General features: G+C 37.1%; 1 protein-coding gene across 2 annotated transcripts in view; it reads right to left on the bottom strand.

Moving 5' to 3' along the window:
• MPPED2 (metallophosphoesterase domain containing 2) overlaps window positions 1-26,910 on the bottom strand; it is a 146,203-nt gene that overhangs the window by 71,653 nt on the left and 47,640 nt on the right. For both annotated transcript variants that reach the window (XM_063289538.1, XM_063289539.1), the window contains exon 3: window positions 21,539-21,720. In XM_063289538.1, the coding sequence (XP_063145608.1) occupies window positions 21,539-21,720 (182 nt within the window). The remainder of the gene's footprint in view (window positions 1-21,538; window positions 21,721-26,910) is intronic.

Genomic DNA, 26,910 nt, shown 5'->3' with positions numbered 1-26,910 from the left:
AGGTCAAATTTTGAATTTCATTCAAAGTTATTTTTTCACTAGTTCAACAATTGACCACATTAGCCTCCCAATGCAATCTCTTTTCTGTAGGGGAAAGGGAGTTCCTTGGGAAAAATCTATCAGATAAGTAGATGTTTCCAGGGGAAAAGAAGAGAAAGTAACTTCAACTGACTACAAAAGTCCATTTGTACCACTGTTAAATGAGACTAAACAGACCAGTAGAGATTACCCACCTTTGCAAATTTTGCAGACCCAACTAATTTCTGATTGTAGTATTCAAATAAATAGATATAAAGTGTGTCATGCAAATAAAGGCACTTAATTAAAGGAAATGGAACAATTTTAAATAGGTCAGTATTTTGAAAGGAAATATATGAGAATATATTTCAGTGTAGAGGAGTATAGAGAAAGCCTTGAAGGATTGCGAGAGTAGTTATGTAAACACCAGCTCAGCTCTGAGAATGAGGAAGAGGTGGAAAACTCAAGATTATCCCATCTTGATTCTCCCATACCAGAGAATCATTGGGGGCAGAGAAACTCTGTCAGGCTTTCCAAGATTCTGTTATTAATACCCTACAACAAGACAGTGGAGTCCCAGTAGTTCTTGTTCCTCTTTTTCCTGACCTAGCCTACCTCAAAGGATGACATACCATTTGGGTCATGGATGAATTTTTGGCAGCTATTCCCTATGCATTATGGTTGCACAGAAAAAAAATGTTCAGCTACAAGCAAGCACTGTTAATTTCCTCCATAATCAGCAGTTTCAAGACTGTAATAAACAACAAAAGCTCTTATGGCATAAGGAGAATCAGCAGATTGACTGTAGCATGCTTTTTTAGTAGAGTGTAAGTGCTTCCTCAGATGCGGGAAGGATTTTCTTCATGTGGGAGGCATACACACACACACACACACACACTCACACACACAGAGAAATGGTAGTATAAAAGAAAACATTTTTGTTTAAGGCTAAGATCCTTATAGACAATGAAAATTCACATCATTAGGAGCTGATGATGACGTACATTCCATAGTTTATTTAAGCTTATTTAACTAAATTAAAGAGTTTTCTACTGCGCTCCAAAGATACAGAAACGGATGATAAATTCTAGTTCAGCACATATCTGCTGGTTAAAGCTCCTTTGAAGTTCTTTTGCTGAAGAATGGTGATTTTCAGGTTTTGGGATCACACATATGTAATATTCTCTCGCTGATTTCCAAGTGTTACTATTTCATACACTAGCCATTTCCTTAACAGCTAATCAAGATACCATAAAATATAACAGATGTAAAACACAAACCTAAAAGAGTAACCTTAAAAAATCTGGTTAAATAAACCTATTTTGAGTTATGGGTTCACTCCAATAGATATTTGTTCAGTAAAGAGCCCTATCACAGAGAAGGCAGAATTGATCATCCATGCCAAATGTATTTGTGATGAGCCCACAAAAAGTGCCCAGTTGATGACTGCAGTGTGCAAGTCAATAATCCAAGCAGTGCCTTTACCAAAGGTAGACCAATTTGGTGTATGAGTGTATAGCAAATTTATAAACTTATAAATAAACTAATTCATTTATAAATAAAATTTATTTATTTGTTATGTATATCTTTTTACTAATCAGCTCCAAAGACTCTGGGCAATTTACAAACAACATAAAATAATTCCCAAAGAAATTCCATGAACAGTTAACCTAACATAGCACAGTATAGCAACAGAGGAACAACATGGCGCCCTGATGCTAAAAACATCATCAATTACAAGGTGGGATAAAAAACAACCACCCAGCACTGCCCAAGAGCAAAAAAGAATAAGCATTTCCAAGAATCAAAACACCTAGTCCAAATCAAACCATCATCCCAAATCCTGGTCAAATGGTATCATCTCGATACCATTTCAAAATGCCAATAAGGAAAGAGCCAGGTGAACCTCTGGAGTCAAGGTCATTCACAATCTTTAGGCCATCACACCAAGATTGCCTCTTACTCCATTTCCCCTTGATCTCAGGGGTAAGACCTTAAACACCCCACCTCTAGAAGCAAACACTAAAACAGAGGCCAAGCTATAAAAGGCTTTATAAAGCAGTCCTTTGAAGCGCATTCAGAAACCAATGCTGCAGCCACCCAAAACGTATTATATTAGTGTTTTTCATCCATGAACAGCTGAGCCACTGCATCTTGTACTAGTTGTACAGTTTCCAATTTGCCTTCAAACAGTCCCATCTGAGTGCATTACAGGAGTCAAAACAGCTAGATGATAAGGGCATGAACCTCAGTCACCAGAACATCCTGATCCAAATGGGGCTCCAACTGGTACACCAGCCTAAACTGAGCAAAGTGTCTCCTGACTAGAAGCCATGAGTCTAGGAGAACATGAGACCAGCAAAGCAACTCTTTTGGTGGAAGTGCCATTTCATCCAGAGTAATGAAGAGATTTAAATCTAGAGCCCTGATTTTCCAGACAAGTAGCACATCCAAGCTGTGATTCAATCTGAGTTTGTTTTCTTCCGTCCACTTTCTGACAGCCTTGAGGAACCAGGTCAAACCTTCTACAACATCGCTGGCCTAGCCATGCCTGGCTGACTATCATTGGTGTACTTCATAAAAACACTAAACAGCATAGGGAAGAAGAATAAGCACTGCAGCATCCAACACTGGAGCAACCACAGAACCCAGCCTCTTGTAGAGATACTCACCACCAGTACCATCTTTCAGTTTACTCAACCTCCTCCCCTCAACCTCCCCCGCTTGGGCCCATCAAACCTCAGCACAACCCACCGTACCACCAACATTCAAGGGGGAGGGGGTAGCACTCTACAACTGCTCTCTGACTAACCTCCCTCCCACATAACACACCAATCATCAAGGGGCAGCTGTCTGCATGGTGCTCCAGTTGCCTTCTGAATACCTATACATATCTTCAAACAACATATCCACAACCAACTCACCACACTCCAGAGGATTTCCTTCCACTATGGTCCCACAGTGAAGATATAATAGTGAACCTAATGACGAAGTTGCTTAAAAGGCACATTTGCACAGCAACTGATCTATGCAGCAGAAATGCACTACTTGCAGATGACAATTAATAAATTACACTGGAATATTACCCTGATGGTTTTATTGGTATCATTGGTATAGTACTGGGGTCAGAAAGTTAAATTTATTTGGTGTTAAACATGCTGCAATTTGCATGCATGGAAAAGTTTTGTCATCTTCAGTTGCAGATAGCTACTTTGGAGGAATGATTCTTGTCGAAGTGGCAGTACATTGGGAATAAACTCTTCTTCTCACTTATCACAGTCCCTCAAGTGGCTGAGGCAATTTTTTAGAAAGAAATCACATTTCAATGGCAGTGTTAAAAAATGTTAAAACGGGAGAAAAGAGAAGATTCTTTATGTCCCAAATCTTCCTTGTGTTTACTTCATAAGGGGAAGCACATGTGTGTCCCAAGCTGTCTTCCACAGAAGCCTAAATAAACAGGAGTTCCATGTGTATATCATAGCACATAAACAGTGGAGGACCAGGATGTAAACTCTGAGCACATTAGGGGCTGCCCTTTGAATGTCAGAATCTACTATTGATATTTTAGGACAAATTGTACTACTAATTCCAATCTGATTTTAAAGGTTTCTCTTACCGAACCCTGTCTATACAATAGTCTCACCATTCATACCACCAATAAGCCTAAACAGATATAAGTATCATGAATTAGTTTAAGGCCAAATTGGAAAAGAATTATTTTGGTCAATTCCCTAGTTAAAGAGTCCCCATTCTACCAAAATCTAGTAACACGTTCACCCAGATTTCAAAACTTTGAAAGCCTTTTCTAGAAACACATCACAAATCAACTTAAATGATTCTTTGCTTCTGAGCAAAACCAAATCACAGGTTTAAAGGCTTAACTTATATTGGAAAGTGAGAAACTAAATGATTAGAAATTAAATTACTGCAAACAAACTCAATTTTTCTCCAAGTAGGATGGAATTTCAGAAGATATTTTATTGCTGTCAAATACTATCTCAACAATACAAAAAACTATTTCTTTGTAGAATCTTTATTCACTATACAAGCTAATTTCCAGATTTTGAACTTCTGAAGCAGATACTGTCAAATTACCCTAGCAACAACACAGGCTGCAGAAGCACAGCAAAGAACAATTCTCTGAGCTCAGACTAATTAATAGTAGGGAAAAACTTGAAGTGAAAATACAAATATTCTGGCAAGTAATGTTGTTTTCAGGTGCACAATCTCTTTATAGAGGCAATTCAAGGCCATTAGATTCTGGCTTTCTCCTGTACTTTCAGTTTAACAAAGAGGATGCCAATGTCTTCTGAGAAGGTGGTTTTGTTAGGTTGGGGGGGGGGCTTTGAGTCACTCTTGACTCTTGGCAACTGCCTGAACAAGTTCATACAGTTTTCTTGACACTTTCAGAAGTGATTCACTACTGCCTTCTTCTTCCTAGGGCTGAGAGAAAGTGACTGGCCCAAAGTCTCCCTGCTGGCTTTGTGCCTAAGGCAGAACTAGAATGCATGGTCTTCCTGTTTCTAGCCTGGTAGCTTGAACCACTATACTAAATTGACTCTGATATAATAATCACTAGCCGAATCATCAGTGTGAATATCTTCTCTTTCAAATAATTACCTTGCACAAAGCCATAAAGTCAACTTTAATCATTTCTACTTCAAAGCTTGGACATATCAGATCCAACACAATGAATCTAATACAAACTGTACTGGCTACACTTCTGGTGTTACTTGCTTTGTTTTTGCAACCTACAACTAAAATGAAGCTGTTTCTTCTATTTTAAAGGAAAATAAAAGACTTCTAGAGAAGAAAGGTCATCTTGTGAAACAACTGTTCTGTCATAATTAAGCCAATTATCACCTTCATATTAACAGTGAAGGATGATCATAAATGTTCAGTAAATACGACTTTTCAAAGATCAGTGAAACTGCTAGAATGTATTTAAAAGCTGTACTGCTTTAACTCTGCATATTTTATTCATGAAACATTTGCTTTGAAAATGGTGGGAGTTTTGGACTTGATCAGTCCCAAAACAGATGGTGTGATCCATGCAGTGTTAAGTATTTTTGTGTCCTATTGCTTTAAGTGGGAAAGTGCCAAGAACATGCTTAACTCTCCCATTGAAATCAATGAGTTTCAAGTGAGTCACTCTGACTAAATCAAAGCCAGAAACTGTTCAAACACAATCTTGTCTGTTTTGCAAAATGCAGATTGGACCAACATTTACAAGGATTTATTGAACTATTTAAGAAAACTGAATATGGAGTGCCCAGTTTTTGACAAAATATTTTAAATAAAAATCAACTGATATAATCCAATAATTTTAATCAGTGTTTTCTTTACCTTAATGTTTTGATCTGTTATAATAATGTGGAGATGAAAACAATCTTATGAAATATAATACAGAAAGAACAATTGTATGAAAATCTTGGAAACAGAGCGATAAACTGATTTCACTTGAGGGTATTGTGAATATTTAATTTTATTTAAGGCACTTACATTTAAAGTCCTTGAATCAAACATTAAAAAGTGCTGAATCACACCCCATTTTCCCCGAGTTATATGAAAATGTTTTCTAATAAAAGAGAACAATTATGCATGGACAGAAAAAGAAATCCTAAAGATGTGAGCTTCTGTATGTAAAAATAGAAGATGTACAATGTTCTTCAGAATGTTTAAAATTTCAGGTTATTGCATCAAGAATTACAACAGAAATAATGCATTTTATTTGTGAATTCAAGTCCATTTTGTGTAAGCGGCCTATGCTCTATAAATACACAAACTACATAAATGTATCACACTATTTTTCAGTGGATCTGCTCTGGAAGTCTAATATGTGTAATTTGAAATGTGTGTATATTTTCTGGTGCTATTTAATGCATCAAACACATTGAGTACTTTCTGTCAATAGAAAATAAGGTATCCCTGTGCATATTAATGGATGGATGGGGATTCTTTGAAAGGGATTTTGGATTTGCAGAGATAAAACTCTGAGCATTTTGCCCACCAAGGATTTCTGAGATAATGACATTAGTATGAAAATATTTGGTAAAACAAATTTTAAAAGATCTCTACAATATGTACTATTTAAACTGTATTTATGTGTACCAAGGCGAGAGAACCACACTACTTCATGTGTACTCAATGAATTTACAATTTTCCTATCTTTGTTCAAAACAGTACCCCATACAACATATAGTTAAGTTTTTGATGTTGCTTCCTCAAGATGTGCTGATAACCCCAAACTCAGAGACTTTAAAAGGGCATCAGCAAATTAGTTTAAGATAAAGCTATGGATGACTGGACTAGTAGTCAGAATGGCTACATAATACATCATAATATCAGTTCCTCAGTATAGTCACCGTGCAAGCTGCAAATCCCCCACATTCACAGATAGCAAATAGCTGAGGGTGAATCCACTTCCTCAGGAGGCAAAGATATTCTTTCTGTCATATATGAAAGGCAGATTCCCTGCAGCTCTTCCCTCTCCTGGAGGGGGGAAAAAAAAAGCTTTAGTCATCTGAACATCCTGAGGCAGAACTCTGAGAGAAACACAGGAAGGTGTGCACCAGACTTTGATTAAAGTAGAAGTTCCACAGAAAAGGAACTTCCAGATAAACTGAAGCAGCAGGATAGCTTTCTCAAGGGTCTTCTACTTCTGTAGAAATTGTGCTAGAATTCTGTCAGCCCTTTGAGATTTTTTTTCAAATCCTATTTTTTGCTATACTTCTCTATTTTTCAACACTCTAGGAAGTTAGATGCTTAATCTCAGCTTTCATTCATTGCTTCTTCAGACTGTGCATGAAGTTATTAATTTCACTTGAAAACTTTCTGTAGTCTGTATTGTTCAGTTAAAGAAAACCTCCGTTGCCAAAAGAGAATTTACTATTTGTAGGAGATCCTCGCCCTCTTGTGGTCTGCCAGGAATATTGCAGTAAGTATGAGCTTCGTTTGTCCATCCGTCCTTCCGTCCATCCATCCATCCAAATGACATAGTGTGCTATATACATTACTCTTAAAGTTAGACGGGGTTTTGTATTTGATGCATTTTCTTTTTCTTTGTGTGTGCATTCTTAAAAATAAAGTTCAATTTTGTTTATCTCTTATATTGGCCTACCTCTCAATGAAGAGCTAAAACGTCTAGTCACAAGTCTATAAGCTATGTAGTCAGGGGGTTACACTACTTCCTCCCCTCCATTATTACATTTTTAATTACCAGTAATGCATCAAAGGTTGAGGGAACCCTCTCTCTCTCATATACCTGGTTCAGGGGGAGACTAGGTGAGGAACTCCCTGGAATATAAGTGGTGGCAGCAGCAACTACCAAGCCACTAAGGCAGAATGGCACAGTCAGGGTATGAAAATCAAGGGGTTCTGGGAGAGGAGTTTCCAGACCTTCAGCCTTCCATCCCACCATCCCACGGGCTTAGCCATACCACTTTACCAGGAAAACAAGAGGAGGAAAGGCTTTGGAGCCTTAAGGTATTTGTAGGCTTCCCAATGATATTTCCTATGCTACTGCATGAGACAACGTAGAGAGGAAGTTGGGTTTTGGTCTGATCCCACATGGCTCTTTTAAAGTCTTTTTGTTCCTTTTTCTCCTCCTATACATAGCTTCTTATATTAGCCTGAACATATACATTACTGTCTTCTAAAGAAAATAAATCTATAGCATATCATTGATTTGTAGATCCTGTTAAAGCCCAGGGTCCAGCTCAGCCCAGAAATAAAAATGAAACGTAACCAAAAATGGGCTTATCAGCTTAGCTTCTTAGTTGTCTCTCAGAGAAGAATACAACCAATACTAATCTTTACTAAGAGAAAGATTTGATTCATCATGTGTGTGCTCAGATGTTTAAATAAACAAAATGACGCTAAAATGTATTCCCATATTCTAATACTGACTTCAACAGTATATTTTTCCTGTGTAAATATTTTATTACAAACTATTTTTGTTATAAAATAAATGAAATAAATGTTCGAGTATATTTTTAATTTGACCTCTTCCCATAACATTAAATAGGCTGATATACAAAAAGGAAAGTTGCTAAAATAGAGTATTAATTCTGTGACTGGGTGTGATAATTTTTTGCATATTTAATTGCTTTTGCACAATCTATAATGCAGTGTGTCACATGTTGTAGGTTATCAAGAATTTCTGCATATCCAAGCAATATGGTAAAAGTGTTTCTGAAGCTAAAGTCATGAATAAGCAGTCTTATCAATAAGTAACCAATTGTGTAACCCTTGATTTCTGTGATTACTTGTCACTCAAACCTTGGTTCGTGTTTTATTAAAACAACACACTCAAATTATAAGATGTATTTGCAAATCTCAAGTACTGTAAGAACTGATATCTAATTGTGAAAGTTAATATAATTCTGACTTTAGTCGTTTCAGAAGTCCTTCCCATTTGTATCTTACTTACATTCTCAACAGCAAAGTTTTGCCATGTTAACCTCAATGGCTGCCATTACTGTTTTAACAGCTGGTCTTATGGAAATACTTGTTTATTAATAGCTCTGCAGACTACTGTCCTCCTCTCTAGTCACTCAGACAACTTCTGAAAATTATTGAAGCACACCTAGATAATAGTGACTTTTTGGCTCTCAAAACTTGCATTCCTGTTACTAGATATTCTCCAGTTTGTACTGCTGCTTTCCTTCCAAAGCAAGCCAGGAAAGGAAGGAAACAGTGTTTTGTGCCAAACATATTGTCTTACCAAAAGCCCATGCCAGTATTTATTGAAAATTATTTAGAACATATACTGTAGATGAGGTAAAACCTTATTCTCATTCCAGCAGAATCAGACAGTCTAGTGGGAAAGTCTAAAAGAAGAATAATATTTGGCATGATTCCCAAGAGAAATAATAATAGATCTTTCATATATAGAATTTGATTGTTGTGTTAAAATTAGATTTTTTTGAAACAGCATTAACTGAACAATAACCTTACGGTTTACTTGGTTTTATGTTGGATCCATCAATCTTTGAAGCATTTTTTTCAGACATTTTATCCATGAAGATTTTACCAGCTATATTATGCTGCAACACTGTTATATTCACTTTTTACCTTGAGAAAAAAGGCAGTGTCTTATGCTAACATTTTGATATGAAAGAAATAGTCTTCTTCAGCACACAGAACCTATTTTTATGCCTATATTTATTTATTATTTATTATTCACATTTTTGTTACCGCCCATCTCCCCCAAAAGAGGGACTCTGTGCGGTTTACAACAAAATCAATACAATGACAATAAACATTAAAATCCCATAAAAATAAAAACAAGTTACAAATATAAAATACAATACAAATAAATATAGAATCCAAGTGGCTATAAAAATTCCAATCTGGTGGGAAGGGCTCTAAGGTGCGAGCCACCCCCAAGAATGGCTACCCACCTTTCTGCCCCAAGCGAGACGGCAGAACCAAGTTTTCAGGGCCTTCCAGAACGTCAGGAGTGAAGGGGCCTGCCTCACCTCCGAGGGCAAGATGTTCCAAAGGGTGGGGGCTACTGCACAGTAGGCCCGCTTCCTGGACCCCACCAGATGAAATTCTCTTACAGAGGGGTCCGTAACATGCCCTCTCTGCGTGATCGGGTGGGGTGGGTCAATGTTATGGGGATGAGACGGTCCCTCAGGTAACCTGATCCCATGCCACGTAGGGCTTCAAAGGTCATAACCAACACCTTGAATTGGACCCGGAAGCAAACTGGCACCCAGTGCAGCTCACGCAACAAAGGTGTTATACGGGCCGACCTAGGGGCATCGAAAATAGCCTGCGCGGCTGCATTCTGGACCACCTGAAGCTTCAGGATACTCTTCAAGGATAGCCCATGTAGAGCGCACTGCAGCAGTCTATACCGGAGATGACCAGGGCATGAGTGAATGTTTGGAGGGCTTCTCGCTCCAGGAACAGGCGTAACTGGTGCCCAGCTCGAAGTTGAGCAAAAGCTCTTTTTTACTACAAACTTGACTCAGTGTTAATGTGTCTTTTAATATAATGTTTAGCATTTTTATGCCAACTGATCCCTATTCTTTGTCCTGTATCATCCCAAGATGTGGAATTATGAGCTGAAGTTACAGGAAAGCAGATTTTGGTTGAATGTTAGGAAGAAAACTTCTCAACAAGAAAAAGCAGTTCAACAGTAGAACCAGAAAGGAACTGGGCTCCCCTTCATAGGATGTGTTCAAGGGCAAACTAGACAGCTATCTGATGGGGATGATTTAGATCTCTGCACTGAACAGGGAGTTGGATTAAATGACCAACATGCCCCCTTCCAACTCTATGCATGCCCCCTGGAGAAGGGTGCACAGACAGACCTCTTTGTCAATTTAACTCCTGCTTGTTTTGCCTGGGCTTCCCTGAGCAGAGGGAAAGAGCTGTAAAGCACTTAGAACAGTTTTAAAGGCCTGGATCAACTCTGGCTATAGAGTGGACTTGCTGGAACCTCTGCATTTTTATCACTTATCTACCCTTTTCGTTGGCACAGCAGGACTGAAGATACCGGGGAAACTATGGTGATGGTGGCAAGGTGGCTCAGATTGACTGATTTTTTTCTTCCTTCTTTCCCATTACACCACCATGGATTTGGGTGGTGGTGGCAGTGGCAATTTCTATTATTCCCCCCCCTTTTTTTTTTTGCTAGGTAGGATAAATGAAATTTTTGTTTCTCTAGGTCTCTCAGCACTTGAGCAACAGGACATTGAATGCTTTCTCCTTCGCTCGTCAGGTGGAAGGGGCACTCACTGATTGGTAATCTCAACATGTTTCTTCTACTTCGTGGTTGGCAACACTGAAGACAACTACAAGTCACTTTCAAAATGCTTTGGAAGTTTATGGGATGAAAATAATATGGCGCAGAGCCTAGTTACTTGAGGGACCGCCTGTCTCCCATAGTATCTGCCTAGGTGATTCAACTGGCAGGGTTGGTATGCTCCAGGTTCCCTTGAGTAAACAAATGGCCCCCACCCTACTGGTGTTTCGAAGGGCTGAGTGAAGCCTCTTACACTGTGTAGGCTTATTCCTTTTCATTCCTGATTTTTTTCCATCCTTGCCATTTTTACTAGTTTTGCTTTGAATGTTATTATTTCTAACTGCCCAATTTTTTGGGAGTCTGGTCGCATAGTAATAATAAGAGTATTAGTAATAGTAATAATATAGTGGCAGTGTTCAAGTGCTCTTGGCCTATTTGCCTAGAATTCTGAAATAATTTCCTATCATCATGTGTTTCATTGTATTGTATTGTATTCTTCAATTTGTATTCATACATAAGGAAAAAATGAGACTAGAGTGAAAGAACTGCAATTATCATCTGTAACAAACTAATAAAAATCTAACATATTCCAGCTGTGTTCACATTTGTAATAAAGAAGAAACTATTGTTTCTACTTAGGTCAGGTAGGACTGATTGGTACAAAAGCATTAAACAATGGCACTATACTGACAAGTCTAGGAAGAGTTGACGAAAAATGAAACTAAATTCTGTCTAGCTCCTTCTAGTAAGTGCATAGACCTCAGGGAAAGAGTAACAGAATGTGCATACCTATCACTTCCTTAGTTGAGATATGGTCTTCTATGTAGAACTGAACTATGATCTAGAGTTATGTGTAAACAGGCTATATCTGTTTTTGATATCTGTTTCTAATACTATCAATCACAGTATTCCTTCTGGAGTAGCTCCGAGAGCTGGGGGTCAACAGTGTTGTACTGGTTCTCCTTCTTCCTCCGTGGTCAGTTCTGGCTGGTGTTGAGAGGGGAATGCACAAAGAGACTTTGTGGGTGCTGCAGGGCTCAGTAGTTTCTCCCCTCCTGTTCAACATCTACATGAAGCCTTTGGGTGAGTTCATTCGACAGTTCGGGGTGAGATATCGCTATGCTGATGAAACTCAGCTTTACATCCCTACCCCAGGCCACCTGAGTGATGCCGTGGAGGTTCTCAGTGTCTGGAAGCTGTGAGGGCCTGGATGGGTTGGAACAGACTTCTGGTCAACCCAAGCAAGACCAAGTGGCTCTGGGTTTTTGGACTTCCTGGTTCCAGGGAGCTTCCATCTTTAGTTCTGTTTTGTTTTAATAATTTTATTGAAGTTTTTAGTAAATATAGTAAAAACTAATACAAACTAAACTAGAAGCAAAAAAGAAAAGTAAAAGTTCAGAAGGACCTTCATCACACCAAGCAAAAGCTAATGTAGTAACTTTTCACCCTCTTTTAAAATTACAAACAAAAAAACTCTTCCAATAGCCTAACTTTTATCTATGCACAATCCACGAATCGTCATCTTTTCAATTCTGGTTCAGCAAAAAGTCCATTAGGAATTACTAGAAATATCGAACAAATAGTTTATCCCTGATCAAATAGTCTAACTTTATATTCCTTCTTTTTGCTCTTCTCAAACTTGACCTTTAAACCATTCCAATGGCATCACAGGATTTGATCTTTCATCAATCTTTGACGTTCAAAAGGAGTCTTCAAAGCTTTCACCAGCCTACTTTGTAAATCCCATAAAGAGGCATCATCCAGTATTTCTTGTCGCAACTGTTCCATTCTTGATTTGTCTTTTGTATTTCTATTTTGGTAATCTCAATTTTGTTATCTTCTATGCCTTAAAATTCTATAATGTCTGTGTAGTTGTTTTTTAAAATTTTTCTCATCATCTACTAAAAGTTTAAACATTGAAATCCACATAATTTGAAACAGTTATTAATGTCTCATTCCATTTTTTGAAGGATTCTTTAAGACAAGTAAAAATTATAGCTGGCATAGCCATTTTAACTCTTTTCTGTCTGATCCTTTAGTTCCTTCTAGTGTCCATTTGCAACAAGTCTCAGTTCCTAATATGGGTTTAGTTCAGTTTCAGTCATTTCCCACAAGTATATTATTTAATTAGATACTTATTTTTCAAATCTGACAGCAAAAATAACCAGTATTCTAAATATCTCTGGTCTCCCAATCCATTTAAAACTTTATTAAATCAGAATCTTTTTTTCTTTTTACCAATTGTGTATTATTTTAAACTTCTAAATCTCTGTTTAAAATTCCTTAAATCCAAAGAAGATAAAACTCACTAGGCATCAAATTAAGCTCACTGTTTTGAAGGTCTCTACTATCCATAAAGTAGTTAAATTGAACATTTCTGAATGTGATTAGAAAGCAAGTTTAGCTGGCTTTGTGTCCTTATTAAAGGCTCTGCTGCTGCTGAGAGCAAAGATGTCATCTCCCTCAGTTCCTGGCACTCAAACCCATGGGAGTCTGCTGTTTTATGGTCATCTCGCAAGGAGCCACCATTCAGAGCGCTCGTGGGTGATTTCCTGTTCTTTCCCTCTCTGGAGAGATTCTTCACAGTGGTCATCTCTGCTGTTCACAGAGATGTCTTCAGTAAACCAAAACTCACTTGGATGTTCCATCTTTGATTCTGGATGGAGTGGCACTGCCCCAGACAGACCCAGTGTGCAATCTGAGGGTCCTCCTGGACTTGTGGCTCCTGCTTGAGGAACAGGTAGCAGCAGTGGCTAAGAGGACCTTTGCAATGCTTCAGGTAGTGTGTCAGTTGCACTCATGCCTGGATTAGGGGGCCTTGCTCACTCATGCCCTCCAGATTGGACTACTACAACATACTTTACATGGGGCTGCCCTTGAAGAGTATTTGGAAGCTTCAGCTGGTACAGAATATGGAGATGCGAGCAATTAATAATATCAGTCAGCCACCAAGAGTCATGTATGTGAAATGGGTGGCTGTATAACTCAAATCAAATCAATCATTAAACTTCCTGATAGGATCCCGCCTGATACAGACTATATTCTGTATTTCACTCTAATTGACCCAGTCTCTCCACTCTATAACTGTACCATCAGAACACGCAGATCTCCTCCATGAAAGTATATGTCATAATATAGACACTCCTCATTTAGCAACCATTCACAAACATGACAGTAATAAAAAAAATCATTTTCCAATCAATGCACTCATTCACAACTAAATTTCCTGTGCATGACAAGGAAAGACTTCAGTGTAAAACTGATTACGGTCTGGTCAGTCTCAGGCAACAGTGGGAGCCAGCCAGAGGGTTCTAATCAACTAATTAAGGTCACAGAGCTGAGCTTGTTAACTTGTGGTTAGCACTTTTCAGGGAAGTGCTGCACTGAGGACAAAAACAGCTCAGAAAGAGATAGCTTGTTTAAGCAATTTCTCCGTCCTGCGAAGGGGCAAAAGGAAAAAGAACAGAACCGGTCAGGCACAGAAGACTGCACACAAGAGAACTTTATCTGAATGAGATGGCACTAACTAGTGATCTTTGCAGCACCTCTCTCTCTGTCATGTGCTCAGTTAATGACCATTTCACTTCATGATCAAGTTGTTGGAATGGAATGCAGTCACTAAACGATGAGAGGGTATAAATATGTTAAGCCTACGGGCTCCTGATCCTTTGTGTTTGTATGTTTTAATCTTCCCTATGGAAAGCAACATTTTCCCAAAGAATATCACTTTGCCCTACCATGCAGATACTTTTATTTCCCATTATTCATTATAAGAAATACTGTTTATGAGCTGAAATTAAAAAGGAACCTTTTACAAGTTTCCCACAGAACTCACCAATGCCGAACACTACTTTTTACAATGTGCTCAAAATAAATTATTTCCACAAATTATAATATTTTTAAGAAATCCAGTAGAAAACAAAAGATGTATTGTATCACTTTTCCGTGACCCTAGGGGAAAAATCAGGCATATTCAGCATTAAAAGCAAAAATCTCAGAACTTTAAAGCTGGCTGTTGGCCCAACAGCACCAAAGAATTAATGAGCAAGTCAAACAGGATGCTAATAGTCCGTAGGAAGCATGGCTTAGAAAGCTGCTCATTTTTCTTGAGATAAAGAAAATAAAGAAGTAATTCTAAGAACCTTTATTAACCCATCTAGTCTGGATAATTACATTACGGTGAAGGTCTGCCACCCTCGTATTAACATAAGTTGCTGCATATTGGTTTTTGGTGACAAAGTATTTTGCCTGGTTCTGTGAAGAAATGATAACATTTCTCAGAGTTTTGAGGCTCAAGCCACATTTGCAGCAAATGGTTTCACCAGACCTTTGCTCAGTGATTGCCTGACCACAAAAAGTTCATTTTCCAGCACACAAGACAAGCCCAAGCAACATTCAATTGAGTAAAACATTTCCCTAACATAATGCTTCCATTCCCCCACAATTATGGCTAAGCCAAAGGGGGAGAACAGGAGCAACAGGAGAGCCCTAAATATTGCCTGTCACCTAGATGGACCTTATAGTCATAGACAACATAAAATAAAAAAGCTGTCATAGATGGGGCATTGCCAGTCAATTCTAAACTGAATTGCACAGCCTACTAAACTTTTAAAGTTTAACTTTGAACACTACACACTATGCTAAAATCTGCAGTGCTTTCTCTGCCAGTCCAACACTCCTCTGTTTCAGGCTATGCTATCCTGCCTGGAAAATGCTGTAACAAATGAAAAACTATTCCTTATTTTATTCTTACTGTCTATGGGTAGGCATATATCCAGCAAAGATACTCAGCATTTCTCTTCCCAGATGTAGTGTAATGAAGGAATATGGTATTTTAGCTGTGAAGTCTTTCAGTGGCATCTATTTATCATTAATGGGCAAAAATGGAATATAAAATTTTTCAGGGAATATAGAGGTTTATTTTTTCCTTATACCTATTCACTCAACAAACATATTTAGATTTTTCTTTTTTAAGTCATAATACTGGGGGTTGGCAACACAGCACCCACAAACGCCCACAAGTCACATTGCACAAATACACCCGGAAGTCTCTATTTTGTGTTCAGCTTTTAAAAAGTTATTATTTTATTTATTTTCCCCCCTACAAGTCAAGAAGCATGGAAACAGCTAGGTCACTAGAGACAGGTTGGAGGGAAGAGGAAGGGCATCTTTATAATTCAACTGCTCTTCTGCTTGCTAGATGAGTCTGGGAAGGGGGCACATAACGAGAGGTAGAAAAAGAATCTGAGATTTCCAAGGCAGAATCTTTTTTCTGCAGGCTTATTGTTCTGACTGATAAGACTTGTCGTGGATGAACACAGGTAAGATGCTGTTGGGAAGTTAATTGCTTCCAAGTTACAGCACTGTATTTATAGCTTTGGTTGAGCATTGCTAGTCAACAAATATTAGCAAAATAGAGCACATACAAATGTGATGTTTGAAAATGTGCAGAACTGAATTATGTGCAGGCAGCCTCTTAATGCAGTTTAAACACAACAGTTTGGGGAGAATTTCCATTCCTGAGCTAACCTACAAATATAGATCCTTCCAGAGTCAAGAAATAAGGAAGGTGGCTTTTTTTTTTGGTACCTTTCTTATTCTTACTGTTGCAAAGGGCTATTAAATATTTCAATTATTACAGCAAGGTCCTCAAAGTGAGAAAGCCTCCATCCAGTCCTAAAGCTAAGAAGGCAGTTCCTAAAGATGCTGCCAAACTAATTAAGGCCCCCAGGACATTTAAACCTAATCAGCATTTTCATTCAATCACAGCTTTTGAAAACATGCAAAATATGTAACAAGAAGTAGAAAATGGCTCTTTATAATAAATCTTTATTCCAGACTTAACAACTGAAACAATATGATGTAAAATTAAGTGCCAGATGGTAAGCTCCAAAATGGGAAAACAAATCAAACTACTCCTGCTTTAAAAAAAAAAAAGTCCTTTATTTCACTGTAAGATATTAGCTTTAACTCAACTAGGAATATTGTAGGAATACATTTCTCCCTTTTTTTCTGTGAATATGGACTTTAAAAAAAAATCCAGCATGAAGTAGGTAGATATGCTGACCTGAAGAGCAATTTCTTGTTTATCACTGTCCCACTTCACTTTTGGGCAACCCCACACAGTTTCACAGATACCTGACCTTTCATCACTTCCCATAAATGAAATACACAGTTCTACAGTGTCTTCCATATTTGTTACGGATTAAACAAACTTTTGTTAGATGTTTGATCCTACTGAAAGTAGATGCCTCTACTAGAACAAAACAAAATATTGTATTTCGTATCTTAAAAAATGCAGGTCAAAATGTTAAAATAAACAAAATGAATTGAGTATGCACTAAAGACAGTATTCATTTCTAATATCTATAGCAACATTTCTTTTAATATGAAACATGTATACATTCCATTTCCTTCATTTAGTCAAGTAAGAAATCCGAAAAATAAATAAAATAAACAAAATACATCCCATAAAGTATATTCTAGTATACAGAATCTAGTTTTAAACCCAAATAAACATACTATATTGAAGGGGGAAAGAATGAGGATGGAAACAGAAAAACCACAGAATGCTATCATTTACTTTAGGTTAGTCAAAAGATGCAACCGTTTTTTAAATTCCCTTTGAAGTACACAATTGAAATATAATTTCAGAGCAGCTTTGTCCTTTGTTTACATCAACACATTTGTACTAAAGCCAACATGGAAGGTTAACATTTAATCAAAGGGGTGGTAGTAGTCAATCTAATAAATGAATACATTTCACACACACACAAAACTCGTGAGTTACATCTGACAACATCATTATACTTAATATAATCAAGTTGTACAAATCATTATAAATGAGCTAAATCTTGCAGAAGGCTTACACGTATCTACTAGAGATTATACGTATTTATGATAATAACAGGATACCCAGATTATGGCAAAGATGATAAAGGATACTGCTAAATATATCTAAAATTCAATTTTAAGACAAAAATTAAAGATGAAAAGTGGCTTGATTCTTTAGCACAATTGCCCTGATGGAAAAAGTAATTGTATAGACTTCCTGTTATTCAGCAAGTCGGAGTATGCATATAGAACTACTCCTTCTGTATTGCTGGGAAAATTATATGGATGTTTTTATGCAAACACCTGGAGTCAAGTTTGGCTTGAGGGAGTATTTACCTTTACAGGAACACTGTACTTTCATCTTGCATAGATTATACAAAACAGCTGTACTGCAAAAGTACTTGAGTCTGAATCTAAATGACTTTCAAGTAACATCCCATGCAGTGACTATAACGATCTAAAAAGTTCAGGACTGGCCCAATTGTACAAGCAATGCCAACATTTATTTTCAGCAGAAGTATTTATGGAGAGTAAACAGAGTTGGGCGTAATCTAAGAGATGAGCTGTAAGTTTAGAAGATATTACTTTTGGAACACATTTTTTGGCCAATCCTCAGAAATTGTGGCAGTAAAGTAAATCAGAACAGTAACCTGCGATTCAGAAAAACTAATAAATTGTGATATAAACACCGACAGCAGAAATGATCATTTTCCTATTGAGATATCTACCCAATACCAATGATTTCAGTATTTGGTTACATAAAGGTATCCACGGGGAGCCAATTGCACAGAAGATACTTTTAGTGATCCTCTGGAGTTAATAAAGGACCACAGCATCTGGTCTTTGCAATTACGTAACAGTTTCACCTTTCAAAGTCCCTTGTAATTCATGTTAACAAACAATCCTTACATTTCAGATTCTTTCAAAATGCAAATAGTTTCAGCTAGTTTTATATAACTAATATCTGCAACAATTATGCCCAAATGCAGTACTGTTTCTGCTTCTATACACAACTGAATGCAATGAGTAAACATGTGTATTGTACACTAGCCATCGCATAATTTTAGTTCTTTGCTCAGTCTGTAATGCTGTGTTTATTGCAAGGTCAGTTAAGTTACTATAAGGGATTTTTAATGAAAACAATTATAAATTTAAAATAACTGTGTTTAAAGCATTTAACAGTCACTAGGGTCAAGTGATTACAGCAGTTACAAGACCCCTGGGATATGTTCACACCAAAACAAAGTGAATAAATTACCCCAGCAGGCGTGTGTGATCACTAAGTGACCACAAAGGTCAGGCAGTGTACAAGCCCAGATGACTTCCATGAAAAACCAATAATAAAAATTTATCAGTCAAGGAAAAAACGTACACACACACACAGGAAAAGTTAGCTGATAGTGACTGCATAAAAGAAACCACAAGGCAAAATGCAAAAAGACAAACTTGGATACAGAAGTGGGAAAAACAAAAATTAGTGTGGGTATGTTACAGTGAAGGTGAGGTCTTAAAGCATTTGATAAACTCAGCCACTTAAACAGGCATTTCAGATGCACACCCATTAATTTCTTGTTCTATCTCTTGCTATCAGGACATATTCTGCATAGAAAAGAGAAAATGAAGGGAAAAATACTAGTAGTCTTAAAACGATGGAAAAAAACGATGGAAAAAACTCTCATGAAAAATACTGAGCAAACTTGTTCTTGGTTGTTCCAGAGGACTAGAATCAATATTGAAAATTCTAGCAAAAGCAAATTTTGGCTAAAAATAAGGAGCAACCACATAAAAATGTGGTTCAGTGGAATCAACCGTCTGCAGTGAATATGATTGCCCTGGAAGGTGATGGGAACTTCTTTACCAACAGGAAAAGCTAGCTCTAAGATGCATCTTGCTTTTCAGGTCTGACATTAGATTAAAGCAGCCTTTCCAACTAGCAATTTAAAGATGAGCTCATCTGCAAAAGGGGACTACAAAAATTGAAGTTCAACATACCTAGAGGGGACTGAGTTGGAAAAGATGGGTTGGAAAGCTGGCTTAGATTACCAAAGCAGAATCCAGTTGCAAGAATTCTGACCACAGTAACCAGAGACCCTATGATGTTAACCTAGGATAAACTGGTTTCCAACTGGTTTCCAAACTTAATAGGAATGCAGGCTCTGTCCTTTAAACTTCAGATTCCTTTGTCATCTGGCATACAGCAAAAAACAGGTTGTGGGATTCCTTTTCAGGGGAAATTTGCTTATCCCATTTCCTGCTGTTTTTAGACATGGGACTAAAATAATTCTTGAGAGTTCAGAGTTCAGAAAGATTGTGGGGACCTTCAAGTATGCTTATCGTTTGAAGGGACCAGCTTCTTGAAGCTGTCCTTGCTCACTTTGCTGCAGCTGATTCATCAACTGTAGTTTTTCTGTTTTTGTTTTGTGTTGTGATTTTTGGGAGCTGGGCACTGTCTCTGCTTTCTTCTGGCAGACTGCTACCTTTTCCTGTTTTTCTTTTGTTGTGTGTTTTAAATGATTTATAAAACCACACTGTAAACTTTTTAGATCAAAACATGAGTTATAAATATTTTAGTAAACAGGGGTGGGTGCAAAAGATACGGTTTATGAATGAATCAGACAAAATACATCCCATGAATCTGGGAAGAAACAGCACAGAAGCTCACTCCTGCTTTGGAGAGTCCTGGAGATGATGGAAAGATTAATTACTTTTTCAATCTGCAGCTGTGAAGAGCAACAATGTCCTATTGTGATTAACAGTGGACGCAATTCAGGATCAAATTGCTTTAAATACATAAATTGAGTTGGATTCTGAAAAGTGCAAACCACTCATCCAAACAGACTTTTTTTTTCCCCTAAGAAAAAGAATAACGTATTTTTCCAAGAGAATCTGAACAGTGTCATTATGGGGCTTTAGAGACATGGTCACTATACAAACTGTAGGAGTGCATTGACACCCTCAGGGAGGGTGAGTGATGAAATGTGCATCGCGACATCATGACACAAAGCTCATCATTTGCATACCTGCATCTGATGTTGCGGTGCAAAAGGGCAGGGTTTGCATTGTAACGTCACAACACACGTTGTTGTTATTATTATTAGTCATTGTGGATAGGTATGGATGTCTGTGTAAATAATGTCACAGCCATGCCTTAAAAGATGTTTTATATAATTATGCAATTTCATTTACACAACCAGAATTTTTAGAAGGCCAATTTGTTCTCTTAGAGTCATATTCCTATATTAATCTTCTTACTATTCTGTTCTTCCTTTTCTAAATAACTTCCCCTCCCCTTTTCTAACTCTATACCATAGCTCTCAAATTTCACGCAGGCCAGTGATATATATAACTATGTCTTTCTGTCTCTTATTTTACTAGTTGAACGCTTTTATCAACTTATTAATGGCTCACTAACTAATGGGCTCTTAGGATGTGCTTAGTAAAATTCAGCCCTGCAAACAGATATTCTGCTCCTTGAAGACTATGTAAAAAAGAGTTTTCAGTCATCAAGGTATTAATATGCCTGTACCCCTTTATCTGAAATACATATCCATCTCCTAATGTTATTCAGATATGCACAGCCCTTTTCAAACCACATTTTCTACTGCATACTGTAGAAAAAGCTGTTACATCTTTATTATTCCTATTTTGCAATGGCCCAAAACTCAGGTATCCTTTAGGTCAAGTAATTATTCAGCCTTTGTCATCATGGGATGCCAAAAGACAAAGCTTATGTTGCTGAAAATACAAGATCAGACATATAAATCCATGTTAATTAACAGAAACATATCTTGGTTGCACAGGGTATATAACAAGATGACAAGGTTGCAAGGTGAATGCTTTTCAAAGCTCTAACACAATTAGGAGGCTGTAAGTGACACTTGGAAAGCAAAGGTTAATTAGGGTCATCAAAATGCAGTGATTTCTTACCTAACCAATCATTAAACTTCTTAACCTCAGAGGGCAGCCCCAACTCAGTGAAATCGCCTGTATGAAGCAAGATGTCCCCATAAGGCATCTGGATTCCATCTGTTCTGGAGTGTGTATCTGAGATGCAGACAAACCGTGTGTGGCCTGCTGGTTTTGGGGTGTCGTATGGAATAGGGTCGACCCTAAAACAAACGTAAGAGATTCCATTAAAATTAAACTTGCTACATACATTAAATGCATTAGGTATACTTACATGTAGATCTTCAGTCTTAAAGAGAGCCTTGTAACACACAAACTCTTTTTTTTATTTGTTTTTAGCACAACTGGGTATTAGGAGAATAAAGATCTGAGAAGACCATATATTTTATTAGTCAACTATCTTGGCAAATACAAGTTATTATGCTTCTAACACAAGGTAATTTTTATTATCAAAATATGAGGAATTACAGATGGGAATATAGGAAGAGTTGGTTGGAGTCAGGCAGCATCAAAGTGAAATAAATAAAATAAGCATGTATGGTCTTTCCATTCCTATATGACTGCATCATGCTATGTACATGACACATGACATACATTGACAGATAAGCAAAGACAAAAGTCCTGTTGCAATCATCTGTTTCCATGTATTGTTCTAATGGTATACTTATATTGACACACACACGCACACATACACATATCATGCAGCAAGTTGGCTTTGAAGAAAAATAGGAGTTTTGGAGCGCGGAGGGTATAAATGTAGCATCTCTCACCCACTGCTTAATGTCTTTTCCTGAGGTAGTGCATGAACTGTGCAGGGCAGCTGCATAACCTAGGGAAAAGATGCAGCAGCTTAAAGGAGTTGCCATCAGGTGTTAGACAAGCACCCTGCACACTCAAAAAACCATGTTTCCTTTGAATCTAAAGAGCTGCACAATCTGTGTGCATTTATGTGTACGTGTCAGTGTGTTTCTATGTACATCAGCCTATATATAAATAGGATAAATGTAAAGATTCATAAGACAAATGCATTCTTCAGAAAGAATAGAAGATTAGCATTTTGGTGAGTTTTGGTTATTAAATATATTCGCAGATTTTACCTCAGAGTAAATTGTTTATGGAGCACCTTTATATATATATCTATATGAGTCAACTAGGTATGAAAGTATTTCAAGCATTACACTCATGGTTTAATTCAATATTTACATATATAATTGGCAATACTAGTTTTGGAAGTGTCACCTCTAGGTCTGGAAGTTCTCTTTTCAATTATTAGAAGACGTCATTTATTAAGAGAATAAAAATGTACCATTCATCTGGATGACAAGAGCATAAGTAGACACCAGTCCACGTATTTGTACAAGGTTGGCCATCTAGCTAGTCTGTACCATCATCATCACACACCATTACATGAGTAATCTTACTAACTTGCCTACTAAAACAATGTTTCTAATCTACATATGCAAAAGCTCTATTTTAATACACCGAATGTACTGTCATCCCCCGGCTTCCAATCTTAACATAGGTGTATAATATTGAGTCAGTCCGTAAGCATTCTAGAGATGTTGTTATGAAGAGGAAGGAATAGCCTGATTTAATACTTACTAATGTTTCAGAAAAGGGTAGGAAGATATTAAATATGATGGCCATAGCAATATTCAAAAGCTAAAGCAAAAACAATTATGAAGCTTTGTGAGATTATACACTTACACTTGAAATTATTCTTACTTGTATTTTTGCTTAGCTTTCTCCTTGTATATACATATACCACTAAGAGGTCAGAAAACAGAACATGGGGCTACTCTTAAGGATGACACAAAGACTGCAGCTAGTGCAAAGTGTGGCAGCTTGTTAATTATTACTTGGAGATGGAAGACTAGAACCAGTATTAGTGATTGATTTTGGAATTCATTGATCAGAATAGAACGCCTATATCAGCAGAAAGTATGTTTCCTCTAAGCACTATTGCTAAAAATGGATAGCCCAGGTTCCTGCCATTTCATGGGGGCAAACAATGAAAACTCGAGTATAGTGGTTCTCAAACATTTGGTCTCAGATCTCTTTACATTCTTAAAAATGATTGAGGACTCCAAAGAGCATTGGTTTATGTGGGTTATATCTATCAATATGTACTGAGAAATTAAAACTGAGAAATGTTGAAATATTTGACTTCGTGGACCCCCTGAAAGGATCTCCAGGACCCCCGGGGTCCCCAGTCCACACTCTGAAAACCAGTGCTCTAGTACAAGCTCTGTAACAGGCACATCACAGAGGTGGAAGGACGGACCTATCTAATGAACACATCCACACATGAGATGTTATTCTAATTCATTCTATGGCTCCAGTAAAAAAGTATAAAGCATCTTTGCACCAAAAGATTGTTTTCCCCCTCCCCCATATATGTTCTGCGTGGCTGCTTTTCTGGTTGGCAATTAGTGTTCTGCAAATGCTTAAGAAAAAAGTGCTTTACACAAGTCTATCTGTATGAAGCACTTCTCTTTGAAACAATAAAGCAAACAGGTTTTTTTCTACATCTATAAGGCAGTAAGTTCCTCTCAGGTCTCATTTCATTTCACTTCTTCCCCAGCAAAGGTGAGTGGTTGTGCATACATATACATGCAGAGACAGTCAAAAGCAGTTTACAAAACAGCCACGTGTGCATGGAAAAGGATAGAGCTGGTTTATTGTTTCAAAGAGAGGTGTTTCATATATGCTGTGAAACATTTTTTTTGAAAGATTTGAACAGCCTTATTCCCAAAACTGGGAACTGTGCATTATATAGGAAAACACAATTTCACTCGGATAGCTTTCTTATGAAATTCTCTCCCTCAGATATCTAGTTGCACCAAAATTGGTTTTGCTCCAGCACCTCGTAAAAAACTGGTTATAAATGCAGATTTTGAGATCTTTGTGAGTGGAGATTAGTAGCATTTTCTTTTGACACATTCATTTCATGCTGATGATTATTCTGGTCACTTCCATGCTTATAGAAGACCTTCATGTTTATGGTTGATTTGCTGAATAAGGCATTATGTTTTACTGACTGTATTCATCCTGAGACCTATAAATATATGGTAGGCTAAGAATATTTAAAAAAAATAAAAGATAATAAATCATTTCCCTATTACCAGTATGCAGACCAATTATTGCAAACAGTTTAAAAGGGAATTAAGAGATGGCATTTTTACTTTTCTACTTGGTTTTTAGCTTTTTCCATTCAGACACCAGCTGAATGAACTATGCTTATTACAAACCTTGCTTATTCCTGTACTTAACCCTACAAAAATAATGAATATACAGAATTATATAACTCCTATCATCATTTAGAAAATCTTAGCGAGAGCATGCAATTAATAGTTTTTTTTTTCCTTTTAGTGTTCTTAAATTAGTAGCAGTGTCATCAAAAACTGAATTGGCAACCTAGATATAATTGCACTGATGTATACAGATTTAACATGTTTATTTAGTGACTTTCTTCTTTACGATGTAGTACCAGGGTAAGTGCTTTGTTTGATTTTATAAAACAGTATCAGTGTATTAGCCTATGGTTCTTTGTGGTTATATCATTCTCAATTTGCTTCAAGGAGTGCTTTCTCCAGAGAATGAGCTTCTGTGTTTGCCTGAAAGAATATTACTGAGGCCTGTCTGCATTAAGCATGAACAGATTCATCAGACCTATACTTTTACCATATATCCAGCACTTGCTCCATCTTATCCCACAACATATTTGCTATTTTGTTTTCAAAGGGAAATATTAAAACCAGCAGCTGTGCAGTCAGTTTTCTATTGTGTGTCACAGCTAACCTAAACAAAATCTGAGTCTTTTTTTCTTTTGAAACTGTGAAATATTTAAAATTATATATTTGTTTATACTTCACAAAATTTGTGAATACAATTATAAGGCACCAAAAATGATTAAGTGAGACAGCATTGCCAAAAATGCAGTAATTCTCACATATTTATGAGAAGGATGTGGCCGTGGGTATGCACATGCACACACACACTCTTAATATTCTTGTCTGCAGATATAAAATTTAGGAGATGTGACTACTAACTTAGGAATCATGCAAATAATTCCCATTGTGGCAAGGCAAATATGCATGAGGAAAATACATAATCTACTACTTTTTTTGTCACAGATAGAATTTTCAGGTCATGAATTTCCCCTTTTCCACAGCTGTACTTTTATCTTCAAGGTAGTTTCGTTTCTTGAGCCTTCGGAATAGTAACGGACATATTCTTCAGATGTCTGTGGAGTTTTATTCTGCATTTTGTTCCAAGATTGTTGTGTAGACTTATTTGTTAATTTGAAAAAAAAGAATGGAAAATACACTGTTGGAGAGGCTGTGGGATTGCTACAACTCCAGTGTGGCTGAGACTTTTTTCCCCCTGCAATGGGACTGGGATTCCATAAGCAGTTTGACAACTGGGCACTGGCAGTCCATGACCACTGAAAGTTGGGGATGGAAAGAGACATCAGCAGACATGGAAACAAAAAGTAAATATTGTGCTGGCCTGTAAGATTTTTTAAAATTTTATGTAACTATAAGTATTTAAAGAAAATATAAATTACATATATACATATGTAAATATATATATTAATAATCTAATGTGTAATCTAATGTTTATATCTTTATAAAGGATATTTTCTTTAGACAAGTGTGGGGACTCAGGACAAACTCTGATTTCATTTTCTGCTTTACTGAGAAAAGCAGGAAAAGTGGAAAGAATCACCCAAAAAGCACCCTTCAGGAAGGAATCAGGAAAAATTAAGAAAAGACATGGGACAGTTATGATTGTAAGTTGTGGATGGGTGGTTACCGAGGTCAGTAAATATCAGGTGAGAATCAACATCAAGGGAGGTTATACCTCCTATCATTCTTGCCTCCATGGAATTATATTGTTCTCGGAGTGACTGTGCCCTCTCCATGTTTATGAAATCAGTCAATTGCTTTCTTTCACACTGTTCTTTTCCACTCACAGGCAAGTGGAATGAACAGGAGTGAGCCTGCCTTAAAGGTAAAAAAAGACCAAGGCCAGACTTCTTTTTCCCCCAAGGAAGGACAGAAGGTAGAAAGGATGCTGATAATATTGTCATGTCAAGACTGTTCAGAGTAAGTGAATATTCCAGAATATCTTTCCTCCACTACACATACACAGGATGACTGTGTCTCTGCCATACCCTAGATAAAAGCTATCATGAACACCTACCACAAACAGAAAACTCTTATATGGGAGTTTCCTGTTTTCAGAAATAATGTTAGCCCACATTTTTTTCTTGGTGACTCAGTTTAAGTATGTTAGCGATTTTTACCTTCAAAAGAAAAGTAACATTTATTTCAGGATTATTTTTTAATGAAAGGCAATAAATAAATCTTTACTGAAAGTTCTTCATG

The sequence above is a fragment of the Candoia aspera genome, chromosome 1 (genome assembly GCF_035149785.1).
Source record: "Candoia aspera isolate rCanAsp1 chromosome 1, rCanAsp1.hap2, whole genome shotgun sequence".
In the NCBI taxonomy this organism is placed as follows: Eukaryota; Metazoa; Chordata; class Lepidosauria; order Squamata; family Boidae; genus Candoia; species Candoia aspera.
This window is presented reverse-complemented; position numbering and strand designations above follow the sequence as displayed.